This window comes from Odontesthes bonariensis, chromosome 17 (assembly GCF_027942865.1).
Source record: "Odontesthes bonariensis isolate fOdoBon6 chromosome 17, fOdoBon6.hap1, whole genome shotgun sequence".
NCBI classification, from domain to species: Eukaryota; Metazoa; Chordata; class Actinopteri; order Atheriniformes; family Atherinopsidae; genus Odontesthes; species Odontesthes bonariensis.
Window position 1 is genome coordinate 23,472,707 of NC_134522.1, and position 15,126 is coordinate 23,487,832.

General features: G+C 39.3%; 1 protein-coding gene across 2 annotated transcripts in view; it reads left to right on the plus strand.

Moving 5' to 3' along the window:
* pacs2 (phosphofurin acidic cluster sorting protein 2) overlaps positions 1-11,757 on the plus strand; it is a 71,361-nt gene extending 59,604 nt beyond the window's left edge. For both annotated transcript variants that reach the window (XM_075448746.1, XM_075448747.1), the window contains 6 exons: positions 2,258-2,300; positions 2,395-2,437; positions 3,420-3,555; positions 5,729-5,949; positions 6,228-6,341; positions 7,476-11,757. In XM_075448746.1, the coding sequence (XP_075304861.1) occupies positions 2,258-2,300; positions 2,395-2,437; positions 3,420-3,555; positions 5,729-5,949; positions 6,228-6,341; positions 7,476-7,594 (676 nt within the window). In that variant the 3' untranslated portion in view covers positions 7,595-11,757. The remainder of the gene's footprint in view (positions 1-2,257; positions 2,301-2,394; positions 2,438-3,419; positions 3,556-5,728; positions 5,950-6,227; positions 6,342-7,475) is intronic.
* Positions 11,758-15,126: the final 3,369 nt, after the last annotated feature.

Genomic DNA, 15,126 nt, shown 5'->3' on the forward strand with positions numbered 1-15,126 from the left:
CTTGTTGTGCTTCTAGCCATTCATGTCTGTCTGTTATTTGTCCACTTATCACTTATTTAAAGGAAAATATGCACATTGTCCAACAAAAACCCTTAGATTCTTTGTTGTTTTTTCTTTTCCAATTTGATAACAAACATATTTCCGTCACGTCAGGTTGAATAGTCTAACATCAGAATGCTTTTCACGATGCCGCTGAGTGAAATTAAAAGCACTTTAATGTTGTAAGTCTATAAGCGCATCTAAAAGCTAATGTGCCAGAACTGAATACATTTTGGTGGGAAGTGACCTATATTTTTGAATATATATTGGTGGGATTGCATGTTGTTTGTCCACCGACTCGTCGCACACTGTCTGATGTAGAAAATTGTTCTTTAATCTGATGCAGCATCCACAATTCTCACATTACAACCATCGTTTTCCATCAGAACACGAGTCAGTTTCGTCTTCTCTTTCACAATGTAACTTTGTAAGCGAACAGAATTATACTTTTTGTGCTCGAAGCCTCCAGATGACAGGAATATGCCCAACTGCCCCATCGACTCCAATACAAAACGACAGCGGGACTTTCAGAAGACAACTGAAAGTGACTAAATTTTTAAGTCTCCACTTTGTTCCCGTTTTTTACATCAAAAACACAAACAAATGTGTGACACAAATGCACGTGGACAATCCTCGCGGCTCTTATGGTGGCAAACAAAAGATGTCGATTATGGTTTTTCCTTCGACAGCAGCGGTTCAAGACTAAAGTTTAGTGAATTTTCTGTCCGAGTATGATAGACTGTTGCTCTTATCCTCACCGTGGAAACCTAAACTGCTGCTCACAGCTGGTGGATATTTAAAAATCATCCCTAACCTTTTTTTTAGCAGTTGGCAAGAAGTCGACACTCTGAGGAATCCCACTGCATTTTCTGGTCTAGTTTCAGAATAATTTCCGATTACCTTTCAGACAAAGGCTGTCACCAGTCAAACACTTTCTCAATTTCTTTTTCTATTAGGAATTTATTTTGGAGATTATCAACCCGTGAAGGAGAATCACATTTCAACTTGGAAGAATCTCATATGAAATCCCATCAACTGTTCATTCACACGAAAACACAGTAAACCAAAACGTATAACAGCACAAACCCCCGAAAGATTATGAGACTTATTCTTGCCTTGAGTTAGCTTTTACAATCTGAAAAGTGCATGACCATCATTCACCTTGCACGTGGAACAACAACTCATGACATCATACATTTAGTCCAATATATGGAAGAAATGTGGCTGGCAGAAGTCATGTGCTCTGTCATAAATCCATCTTTGCAAGGCGAGAATGGGAATACATCACTCACATAGCAGGCAGACATCTGGCTTTGTCTCTCTGGCTGCTTTGAATCTGATATCAGCAGAGATGTGCTGTGTGAGGAAAACCAACTCTTACCTACTGTAGACTGTCTTCTCTCTTTCCCTCCCTCTGTAGTCTCTCTGTTTCTTCCCTGGGGGGGCGATGGCAGGTTTCTTCAAGGCAAGAGCAACAACCTCTCACGTCATCAAACGACATTACGTGTAGATAACGTAGACCTATAGTTTAGTAGTACTCCATTCTGGCTATTTTTCTGGATGTTGCCAGGAAAATAGTTCATACTTTAGGGGGCTTTTAGATGAAGTTATGCGCTACCTCTCGCAGGTAGTGCATGGAACCCGAGAGGTTTGGGATTTAGGTTGGTGCTCTTCCTTCTAATCCACTTCTTTATGACCCTGCATTTAAATCCCCCTTGTGGACTTGCTGCCTTTGGAACGCCTACCTGACTGTTTAGGTTGATCCAGTCTGTCTCTCCGGTGATTGGATGGCTTTGTTTCAGGCCACAAATTGGCCAGTTGCTTGCATGTTTTCCTTTCTGCTTGTCCAGCTTCAATCAGAGGCTTGCAGTTGGGAAATAAATCTCTTTCAGTGAAGGTTTAAGCCCAGCAGCATGTGCAGCTGGGCTTTGCATACTATCTATGCAATGCTAGACCGCCGTGTTTCCAGTTGAGAAACACTGGAAATAAACAGAAATCGATAGTAAACATGAACAAGTTACTAATATTAGACTTCAGTATTGCAAACTGTAGATGGCATGTCTTTCATATCTTTTACTTTTCAGAGCCAAGTTTTCTAAATGCTTGTTTAGATTAATCACGTAACCCTAATTTGTTTCCCTGCTTTATCATTAAATGTTCATTTTATCCCCTCTTTGTTACCTGATCTCTCTTTTGTGTGTTCGCCGCCTCTCCTCAGCCCTGATGAGGATTCCTGTCAGAAATTCATCCCATTCGTTGGGGTAAGTGGGGAGTACTTCACCCTTAAAAATGAGTCTCTCTCTACGTGACGATCTGAAGCACTACATCTGCTCTTTCTCCTTTCTAACACTTCAGATGGTGAAAGTTGGCATTGTGGAGCAAACATCTGCAACATCAGGCAAGGCTTAACTTTTGCAGGAAATGCTTTTGAACAGGCTTTTGAAAGTTGAGATTCTAACTCTGCATGCAGAGATGGTAGTTGTGGCCGAATATGTAAAACCCAGACCTTCAGCCCTGAAGACTGCTTTGAGCCTCTGACGGACTATTTTTGAAGCGATTTGCTGTCTATATTAAATTATGTTTCCAGTTGCAGTTTGTCCTATTTGCAGGCAAAAACTTGATTATATTCAGGAAAGTGTCTATGTTAGGAGTAGATTAGACCCTTTCTTCCAGAAAACTAAGTTAACATTGTTTAAGGGACATCTGCAGACTCGATTAAAACCACATTTTTTTTAATCATAAGAGCTTGAATAAAGGCAACTGGACTTCACACTCTTTTAGTTAACTTATTAAAATGCTAGTTCTGTTGCCTAAAAATAACTAAACTGTAATTTCCATATAATGGGGCTGTCACTTTTTCTTTGAAAGTTTGGACTTCCATCCAAACGCGGATCCATCCAAACCTTTTGAACGTTATTAACCCATTTAAATCTAAATGAATTAGTCTGCAAGTGCTTCTGACCAGTTCCTTAGAAGTAGTTTTCCCTGTGATCCAGCAGAGGGCGCTTTAGCATCAGCTCGACCCAACAACTGGTGACATCTCAGTAAAACGAGCCAGTTTTTTTTTTTTTTACGTTTGCTTCTTTGGTACAAAAATGGAGGATCCTTCAAAAGCGGGTTTGCCCAAGCATATGATAAGTTGGCAATTTTAATATTACAGCCTGAATATCATGAGATTTTAGGTTCAAATTGTACTCCTTGTAGTCTTGTTTATGTTTCTCTATTCAGTCACAGCTACTTCCTTCCTACATGTACTTTAGTCGTCTCTGTACTCTCTCAGCAGAACAACAGAAAGTCAAACTTGAACAACTGTCAAGTAGGAGAGCATATTGGCTGCTTGTGGTTTGAATTTCTTAAAACAAAAAATGATTCTTCCTCAGGGGACTCTGATGATGCAGCACCTCTGGGTTCTTCTCTGCTCTCCTCCACCCCTCCGCAAGTATCGCCCGCTCTCAAAGAAGCTTCTCCCACACCGCCTTCCTCGCCCTCCGTCAACACCAGCTTTTGTGCTTACAGGTAAACCCTCAAAGGTTTATTACGATATATTTTGACACGTTTGTTTTTTATTCTATGATGCTGCAGTTAGGATTTTAGTGGTTAACCTCGTAGCCCACATCCATTCTTAAAAGGCCACCGGTCATCCCAGAAATGATATAGTTGGTCAAGTTTATAGAGCCATGAACAGGTTGTCATCTCCAGCTTCTACAGTAATGTCTCAAGAAGAAGCGTTAGCCGCAGCCAGGTTCTAAAGAGCAGGAATAGCGTGCAGCTGATGAGCCACACCCACTAAATACCTAAAACAAGCAGACCAATATTTTTTACAGCAGCAAAGTCGGGCGTCGCCACATTGGTCGGCAGACTTTTGACCATAACAGGTTAGACTATTGCAATGCACTTTATGTCGGCGTCTCCCAGTCTTCTCTCAGTCGCCTTCAACTTGTCCAAATGCTGCTGCCCGTCTTTTTCCAACACTAGCATGTGTGCACATCACTCCTGTTCTTAACTCCCTCCATTGGCTTCCTGTCCTTTATAGAATTGATTTTAAACTTTTAATGTTTGTGTTTAAAGCTCTTAACGGCCTCGCCCCATCATGTTTATCTGAGCTTTTAACAGTCCGCAATCCTGGTAGAGCTCTGAGGTCAACAAATCAATTTTTTATTGGAAGTGCAAAATACAAACACTGGGGTGACCGAGTGACACGACCTGGCTCAAAAGCCGTATCAAAAAGGAGGAAGCACACAGTTTGTGAATTATAAGGAAATCCAATTTATTTAAACAATTCGAACTTAAGCTAAGAATTCAACAAAAGTAAAACAATGGGATGTGGCAATCAGTCATCGGTAGTGTAGTGGTGTTGTGGAGCATGAATGTGCTGCGAAGGTGTGGTATGGTGCGAAACATAACAAGAGGATAAACCAAACAAACCCGAAACACACTGCTGTTCTCCCGAACCCAGCCAGGAACCAAAAGGCAGAATTAACAAAATAAGGCGGCTTAAATCCACTCCCACAGACGGCCAGGTGTACGAGCTGCCGCAATCACTGCTGCACACTCCAATCAGCTTCCTGGTCTGAGGGAGGAGACAAAAAGAAAGAGGGAGGAGAGAGACATGCCCGGCACAAGCCCCAGGGGCTGTGACACCGAGGCTTTTCCGTCGCTGCCCCCAGGCTCTGGAATAAGCTCCCTGTCGAGCTGCGTCTTATTTCTGACCTGGGCCTCTTCAAATCTAGGCTAAAAACCCAATTATTTAGGATTTCTTTTAATACCCAGTAGTATGATGGCACTTTTATCTTATTTTATCTTAATCGATTTTGTTATATTTTATTGCTTTCACTGTTATTTTATTGTTTTTATTTGTTTTTACTTATTCTTCTCTTTATTTATTACCTGCTGTAAAGCACTTTGGTACACCGTAAGGATTGTCTGTAAAGGGCTGTATAAATAAAGCACATTTACATAACTAGAAAAAGCTGGTCCAGATTTGAAGGACTTAGTGGAGCCACGATCTGGATCTACGTGTCCTGTCACAGTGACGACAGATAACATCTTTTGAGTGAAAGTTAGACTTTCATGTCGACTAAAGTAGCAGAAGATACAGTAAATGTAACTGAACTACACAGCGCTAATTTGACGACAATCGTATTTAGCATTTTGTGTTGCTGTTGTAGCCGAGACATAAAATGGTGTGTCTTGTCAAATGAAGGCTGGGTGTCAGCTATGCAGTCAGCAAGGCAGAGAGAGTTGTTCCTGAAGCAGGGGAGAGAGAGCGAGCACTTGTCAGGCTGTACTGTGAAAGTTTGTCTGAAAGTTGCTAGCTTTGTTTAGAAAAAGAAAAAAATGCTTGTGGGGGAGGGTCTGACAAGTAGCTAAATCTGGCAACGAAAACTCCAAGCTGGTGGTGTTGGGAGAGCGTGACAATCTGTTGTATTTTGGCTAAGGTCAAAGGGTCAGGGTAGATCAGGCACATTAAGTCTGCTGCAGTGTGTCGTTGCCAAATTGAGCCCACAATAAAACCAGGAAATCGGCTTCAGCTGTATTAACTCAAAATCTGTCCGTGTTGCACCCTTTTTTTGAGTTTTGAGTGTTTTTGTATCTGTGTCTTAGAGCATGACCGCTGCGATACAGTCTGCATGTAATCTCAGACCTTAACTTTTCTGTGCAATGTTTGATCTCATTGCTGTTTCTGCAGTTCGAGTGGTCAGTCAGAGCTGATGGGTCTTCAGGTTGATTACTGGGTGGCTCCGACAGAAAGGAAGAAAGATGTGGAGAAGCGGGACTCCTCCGCCAAAAACACTCTGAAGTGCAATTTTCGCTCACTGCAGGTCAGCCGGCTGCCACTCGTGGGTGCAGAGCCAAGCCCACAGCCCACCATGTCCATGACTGTGGTAACCAAGGAGAAATATAAGAAGGGTACGTCGAGCCCTTTTTTCCATTTTTTTTTTCCTTTTATGTTTTTTAAACTTTGCTGATCTCAGGATATAGGCAGTGTATTCAGAATTTATCTGAATATGGTGTTTACAGAATGTGTTACTGCAGCTTAGCACGAAAGGATCAAATCCATTTTCTTACACCAAAAATGCCGCACCTTAAAAAGGTTGAGTGGCATCGCATCTCACTCCGTGCAGAGAGCATGATTACCGATGCCTCATTTACTCACAATGGTGCAATCTGTTGTTCCTATCTGCCAGTCATGTTTCTGCCAAAAAAGAGCAAAGACAAGGAGGTGGAGTCGAAGAGTCAAGTGATTGAGGGCATCAGTCGCCTCATCTGCACTGCCAAGCACCAGCAGACCATGTTAAGAGGTAATTTTCAACACCGACCTCCTGTCCTGGCCCTCAGATGGATTGGAGATATCCAGATTTTGTTTCACTGATTTTCTATGACCTGACCTTTTTACTAAAAATTATAGATATATGATTCACTTTTAAGTAATTTTCCTCTATATAGTAATGCACCAATTTTATTTTTCAAATTACAGAAATATCAGTTCACATTTTCAGTGCCAGTGTTCTTACTTCTTCACTAAAGGGGAAGTCTTAGTATTTGAATAGTAATTTCTCCCCCTTCAACTTCGCTGATATGCAGCAGGAAACTATAGGATTTTGCTCCAAACTGAACTGTGCTCACTCCTCACGTTAGCCGATGAATCGTTTGACTGCACTTTTTGTGCTACAAAAAGGGCTGCAAAAAGTAGCCAGGTGAATTAATGACAGATTATGTCACGGAACAGTGTATATAAATTACCCTAAATGGGAACAGTGCTTCATTTTTAAATAATCTGACCATTGGATCCTACTGATATTTGGAATTACAGCAGCACAAGACACAAGGGCATATTATCCCATACCAGAATACTGTTCTATCTATGCATATTAATCTTTGTACTGATAAATGTACTGAAGCGATTATTTTGACTGTCAATTCTGGAAATCTACAGAAAATTAGCCCACAGATATTTGGACAGCTGGCCAGTTGACTTTGCCAATCACAAACATTTACAGGTGTAACAAATAATCCCTGAATTTCCCCTTTTCACATCATTGCAAATTAATCATCTTTGGAATACTGGGTTGTTAAAAAATGTTGTCAGTCTCTGGGAGATGCAATTGTCTTATTAAAACATTTCCTTTGAATACAGAAGAACTAAAAGATCTGACTCCCTGAAGAAGGCATGACTGCCGAAACGCGTTGGGGTCTTTTAAATGTCTAGTATGACCAAGCCATCACAATAAAGGCTTTTTAACTTTCTCTAAAGGAGAGTGCCTTGGATTTCCTTCAGTTTCTAGATCTGCATGTTGGTTGGAAAAATATACTAGATAATTAAAGTAATCGTAGCACAACTTAAAACTTAAAACATTTAGAAGCAGTTGTTCAGGTTAGCTCATAGTAGTTGCCCAAAGTTCTACATTGTCTTTCTTTCTGGTCTTTCTCTGCAGTGTTGATTGATGGCATTGAGTGGAACGATGTCAAGTTTTTCCAATTGGCGGCTCAGTGGTCCTCGCATGTCAAACACTTCCCCATTGGGATCTTTGGACACAGTAAAGGCCCTTACTAGCCGCACCCGTAACAGACTGAATCATGGAGGACCGCACCCCCCTCCCCTCTCCCTTGTGCCAACAGCTTTTAACCCCTTACTCCCTACTTTCCCCATCCACACTTCTTTCTATTCTGCTGTCTTAACTTAAATTCCTGTTCTCCATTGTTGCATTTGTCCGATTATTTAATCTTTTGTGGGTTTTTTTTCTTTTTAATTTTGTATTTATGTGAAAACTTCTTGGGGCAAAGCTGCCAAGGGTACATTTCTTTACTCTGCTTCTTCTTCTTTTTTAAAGAAAAAAAAAAGAATCCTGCTGATGTTTTATAAACTTTTGAGAAAAAAAAAATTCTAATTAAATGTTAATTCTAAATTACCTCTAACCTTTAACATGATGAATGAGTGCCAAGTTTTCACTCAGCTGTCATGTTTTTTTTAAAGATGGTTTTAAGCACTTGGCCAGCACAATTAATCAAGTATAGTATATATTCTGTATACATATACAGATATATATACATACATGTTAAAAGAAACATGAGCAGCTTCCATGTAATGAAATGATGAAATGGTCACATTTTCAAACCGTGATGAAGAAATTTTGGATTTGTGTCTTTTTTTTCTCTTTCCAGAAGGAAATAGATTAAACAACCAACAAGTGCAATAGGCTGGATAATGTGTGAGATCAATTCTAGATTGACCTGGCATTGTTAAATGTTACCCTTCTGCAAGTTGTGATTTTGACTCAGTACAACGTCTTTTATTCTGGATTTTCTCTCCCAGCAAAATTGGTTAAATATTTGAAGAGTTTGGGTCCAAAATTAGAACCATTAATGTGAAAATAGAATTTAAAAACACCTTCCTTTTTTATTTTTTATTAATTTGATCTCAAATTTAACTACAAACTTAAAGGAAAATATTGACATTTTAGGAAGTGCGCATTTGTTTTCTTGTTGAGTCAGATGAGGAGATCCATACACTCGTATCTGTGCAGCGAAGACGAAGCTATACTATGCTAGGCTAAGCTAACATGGGGATGCTAGGCTAAGCTAACCAGGGAAGCTAGATACGTCTTTGCTTCCAGAAAAGAAGTGCAAAAAATGGGTTTCCAGGAATTAGTGTGGCAAATAATCCCTCGAAAACCCAAGACATCTCAGTTTTTTACACTTTAGGCTTTGAACAAACACCACACCCGAGAATGGTATCGATCCTCTCTTCTAACTGAAAAAGGAACAAGAGTGTCTCTCAAAAAATGTTGGACTGTTTCTTTGAGCTCGCTTTATGAAATTAAATTGTTGCACACTTTACATTTATCAAGTAAGGAAGCCCATTTTCGCACTGTGATGAAGCAAGATCTTTCAAGTCAAACAATTAGACAGTATTTCAGAATTAAAGCTCATCATCTCCTATGTTTGACTTCAGTTCAATTCAGCTTTATTTCTATAGTGCCAATTCGCAACAAAAGTCATCACAAGGTATGTTAAAGATATAGTCCAATTCAGTCCAGTTTTAATCCAGTCCAATTTGTTATAATCCAATTAAATCAAATTCATTAATATCCAAATTTGTATCATGGCAGTTCCTTAAAAGTTGCCAAGCAAAGGAAACCAATGGTCCTGAGTATGCATGATGTGAGAGTGGAGAGGAAAACTTCCTTCTAATTGGAAGAAACCCCCAAGCAGAACCAAAAACAGGAAGGGCGGCCATCTGCCTCGACCGGTTTAGGTTGAGTGGACAGGAAAGAGGGGTAACAAGCACCATTACACCAAGCAAGGAATGCCTGCTGAATAAGGAAAACACCCTCAGTTGCCACGAGATTAGGGAAAGCAGTTCTGGTTGAAAGGAGATTTAATATCTTAAAGGAGAATTCCGGCATTTTTACAAACGTATCCTATCTGTTGGAGACCGAGGAAAGTTTGCCAAAGGGAAAAACACGAGAAATTTTCATGCCCGCTGCGCAAAGTTGTCCGATTGTGCTGATTTCCATGAAAGCGGGCTCTATCGGGCAAGCTTTTAACCTTTCCTGAGGCTCTTAACGTGTATCAAAATACTTTTTACCGAATTGGCCGTGGTGTCAGTAGCAATACAATTCAACCCAGGGGCTAACCATACCATTAGCTAGCACAGACATTATACATTTTGAGATTTCAAAAACAGCGCACTTACCTTTCTCAGCTTCCGTGTTCCACAGGCGTGCGCACAAATTAATCAATCGCCGAAGTCATACACTATAGTATTCCAAAATTGTCTTTTTGTCCACCAAAAACGACCCTCGGGAACTGAACTACACATTGCCATGTTTCTTATTGTTTCCTATCGAAACAATAACAAACAAAATGCCGGAATTCTCCTTTAACATTTTCAGACAGTTTGCAGTGGTTTTCTGCATAACCTCCAAACAAGTGGGTTAAAGAAATGTTGGCTTTGTAGACACAAATGGATATTGTTACCATTAGTAAAGACTACTTTTGATGTGGATTCACAAATCCTGAAATTTGACATATTATTGAGGAATGACATGATCAAATTAAGTCTATCTGTGGCACGTAGATGGGTGACAAATTCAAACCTAATGGGATGTGTATAAGATGTTTTGTAGTGGGCTATTTGAGGAAACAAATATAGCTAAAAGCATACAAAACCAACCCGAATAACCACAATGTACTGACGTGAATGAAACTGCATCTCATTACCGTATTTCCTCAAATAGAGGCTGAGGCCTTTATTTTCTTGAGCAGTTTAGGGTACCTGAGACGGTGCACATAAACATATCTGTGTGCTCATATGGAAAACGAATCATTCCAAAGTGATGCGCGGAAAGGCTGACCTCAGCGGAACAAACTGATGAGACGCTTAACACGTCTTATACTGCATCAAATTAAAAACCTCCTCTGAATTTAACTGGATAGAACCCCTCCTGTTCCGAGTGTTCCGAGCAGGGCTTTTATTGTGAATGAGATGCATCCATACTGTTCGCAGCAGCAGCCGACCGGACTGATTCACAGTGGTGTATAATGAAGGAATCTAACGTCATTGACGCACGCTTAATCCAGTGCGAAAACACATTTGAACGGCATGGTTATTCAATCAAATTGATTTGAAAAAAGGGGTGTGGACTGAACTCTTTCGTCTTTGGTATCCAAATTGTAATGGCAGATGTTGTTGTCCCTTTCTGTCCTCTCCCTTTTCATCACAGTAGTGAAAATGGGTCTCCAAATTTAGGGAATTCCTGCCTCAAGCCCCACACTCCTCTTTCTCACTCCGTATCTTTTGGAAAAAAGCAAATGTTTTTTTTATCTCTTTCTTTTTCTTTTTTTTTTTTTTTCCAAAGAAATTACTCACCCATTGCAGCTCATTCATTACCCGTGTGGTATTCTAGGTGACTTCATAATGTAGAGGTGAATGTATTGAAGGTACCTTAATGTAAAGCACTTTTAAATGTTTGTCCATTATAGATAGGTGTGTCACACTCGCCCCTGTGAACCTGCAGGTACAACTGGCTGCCTGCCTTTATAAGTATCTCAGCTGAACAACAGCACAAACAGTGTTGAGGTAGTTTATATCCAAAGTAAACTGAGTGTCCGTATCTCCTCTGTGCTGTGTAATCACACCTTATGCTCAGTATGAGGCATCATTTTTTTTTAGATTTTAGTTGAATATTCTGTGAGGTCAGCTTCGAATGTGTTTGTCGGCGGTAGGTTTGCTTCACTTTTAGTTGACTGTTAAGAATAAAACTTCTACAGCATTTTGCTAACAAAATTTAAGTAACTGTTTTATCATAACCGTTGCCAATTTTTTAATAAGTGCCTAAATTGCTTAATTTTGACAAATCAGTGTGAGCAAATATCCCTGGCTACAATGGTGCTGATTCTGGACTGATGACAACAAAATATCTCAGTACAGTGCATTGATTCTTTTGCAACACAAATGCATGCATTGCAGACGTACGCGTTCACGTGAGGGATGGAAAATCCCCTTCTGGCCAGTCGGCTCTCGGTAGTCAAAAGGACACTACAGCCCATTCATGTTGAGTGTAATTTTGTTTGTTTCTCTACGTAGAAAATGTTTTAGATGTTTTGGTTTTCCATGTTGTCTCAGAAAAGGCTTGTTGAAACTGAAAGTTCCTTAAAGACTACCACTGTAATCCCAAAAACTGGGAGTAATAAAAACTACTATACACACTAAAATGTACTTGTCTTTCCATTTGTGAGTTCCTAAACTCTGTCCCCTACTCAAGAGTGGGATGGAATTCATGTTTCAGTGGAAAATGTAAATGTTGATAAGCTCTAAACTAAGAAATGTTTTAATAAAATGTCTGGTTCATTACAGCGATTGGATGCAAAACCAAAGGGAGATATTTCATGAGTTACAGCTGAAGTTAATTTCCCCCATGTTTCTGGAACGTGTCATCATCCAACCAGGTTTCTGTTAGGATGAGGAAGCCAAATCTCCTTCTCAGGCATTTTCAGTGTATGCCTAAATCACCTTGAATAAAGGGAATGCCCATGTGAGGGGCTCAGTAATTACGAATAGTTAGACGTACTAAAAAAAATGTACCTTTGGACTCAACTCATTAGTCTGGACTCCTAATAACCCGTTGGCGATGAACTCTATTTAGGCTATGGCCAACAAGTTGTTCAAAAATTGCACCGATTTCACTCAACACACATAGTCCTACATTTACTTTCCTCCATCCCAAAAATGTTGATATTGAAATAAATTTCATTTGTAAAAAGTCTAAATAGATTGTTTAAATGAGCTATAGCTATTGCTCAGTGATGCTGTCATTCGTTCCTTTCATTTTCTAAAAAACGAAAAATACAAAATAATGTCCCTGCAGTTAGTATATGAGCCAATAAAAACAGACAAATACAGTTACTGTGACCAATAATTAGCTTTATTAGAGTGTGTGCTCAAGATCATCAACAGGTAGTTGCTCAATTAGAAATAAGCTAACATTCTACTTGCCTCAATAATCAAAATGAGCTGCTCAAAAGAAAAGTTATAGCTTTTCCTTTATTCATTTATCTATTTGCTAGGGCTGTCAAAATTAACGCGTTAACGTGAGATGATTCATTTCAGGAATTAACAGCGATACATTTTTTTAACGCATTTCTGCCATATTTTACCCTCATTTCAACCCCTGCCACGTTCAGTCATTGTTGCAAACAGCATGGCTAACACAAGCGACAAGGAGGAGTCCAAAGAACCCATTGGCCCTCTGGATGGACAGTTTGAGTATTAAAAAAAACAAAGATGGAAGAGGATTTGGCTTCAGCGGAATATGTTGCTTTGACAGGAGACCACTGGACCTCCGTGAGTAACAACAATATTCTGGGTGTGAAGGCGCACCACATCACAAAAAACTGGGAACTTATGTAATTTGGATGGATGGATTTCTCATTCATAATTTTTTTTTATGAATAACAAATCCTTTTGTTATTAAAAAAGAAATGTTATATCCACTTCTTGTCATTTATCTTTCTGAACAATACACAGAAAATGTGAATTTTTCAGTCATATTTAGGAATGGGATTAATCTAAATTAATTCACAGCAACCCTGTAATTAATTAGATTAAAAAATGTAATCGTTTGACAGCCCTACTATTTGCTTCATGTGCAAACAGGAAGTGGTTTTACGCTGCATTGGTGATAGAGAAAATATGTCTATTTCCTCCTGTATCACTACAAACAGCCTTTCGTTGGCATTGCTTTTAATTCTAGTTTTACAGTCACTATTACAACTACTTCGTAACCTTGAACGTTGGTGTTCCTATTACTTGAACAGGACCGTTACAACAACTATATAAAGACTGCAAATACAGCTTCTACTACTATTGTTACTGAGTAACCTACTGTTCCAATCACCATTCACGAATATGTACTCTCATATGCAAAAAATAACGAGCAATTTACAAATATGAAGTACTCTGTAAACATGTTGACATTTGCGCGATCACTCGTACATGTGGATGTACATTTGTACATTTTTGCACATTTTTTTATAAAGTTGTAAATTACGTTACATTCGCAACTTCTCCTGTTTTTTGCTTTTTTTTGGTGGATTTTTGTTTATCTGTAAAATAAAAAATAAAAAAAGAGTAATAAAAAAACTGCAACATGCACAATATGATTCACAAACATCTCCACTCACAATTTTGTATTTTTCTAATTGCGTTTTGTGAAATAATATCCACACAGCACAATTTACAAATATTATTTATGTAAAAAATGCATTGTCCTTTCTCATAAAAATGACAAGGTGTAATAGCAGTGAAATGCATGCAAAGTGAAATTCACACATTTGTGGATCAATTTGTAAACCTAAGTTTCACAAATCTCCGAATCCCTTTCTCTTGATATGTTGGTCATGTGACTATTGCGACTCCCCTCCTAGGTATTTGTGTAATTTTGTCCATCTGTAACTGAGCGTTTCAGCAGACAAAATTCACAAATAGATGGCTCAGTTACTCTCTACTCCAGCAGGTGGCGATACACAGACATACAGTCAAGGACATCATCACAAAAGAAATGGGCTGCTTGCTAGGAAAGGCTACTGGGCAGGATGTAGGGGTGCAGGGTGGGTTCTCCAGAATTTCTGGACAAGAGAAAGTTGGCTAGCCAACACTATCAGTCAATACAGCTCTTGTCATCCCAGAGAGGCAAAGTTCAATACCTCGAGAAGTTTATGCTTCCTCAGACTCTAATAAATCAGTAAAACAGTATTCGATCAAACATGAACCTTTTTGAAAAGGGCGCAAAAGTGGATATTTGATGACAATGAGCTAGCCTTGCCAGCCAGCTGACTAGCATTAGAATATTTTGTAAGCATCATTTAGTTGATCTGAAGCTAATGTTTCTGTCTACTCTGTATATTTTTTAACTGTTAAAGGGTTAGTTTGGGTTTTTTTGAAGTGGGGCTGTGTGAAGTTCCAGTAGGCAGCAGTCAGAGCGCTGGAGAAGAAGCGGGAAATTCTCATGGAGAGCCATGCTAATGGTTATTTAGAGCGGGAAAAAAGGAGAGCCAATTCTCGCCATTTAGAACAACTTACACCTCAAATTTTTCATTGAGGTTCGATGAATGCTACATTGTAGATTTACAAGATGTCACTATTGCATCAGACTGCTGTTTACTTTTCATCATGATTTTCTCAACAGAACAATGTCTGTGTTGGTCGCTGTGTGCACTGTGACTGCCTTGTGTATCCTGCTGCTGATCAGCTCAGTCTGCCAGTAGTTTTATTAGACTTTTTGGATATCTTCCTCCAGGACATTAAATCTGGTCTTTGTCTCCGTCTCCCATCTCTTTATCAGCAGATGTTCTTCTTACAAACATCAGGACTAAGGCTGGGTGATAGTAACCTAAATTCATGTCCCAGTATTTCTAGGCTCCAATATACCATATGTATCCATATTTTATACAAACAGGGTAAAAAAAAATGTTTTAACTCAATGCCACGACTATGATATTACAAGCACTTATTTGAAGACTTCATTATTTAAAGACTGTAATGAAATTAAAATCCTTTCAGATTTTTTTTGGGGGGGGGGCTTT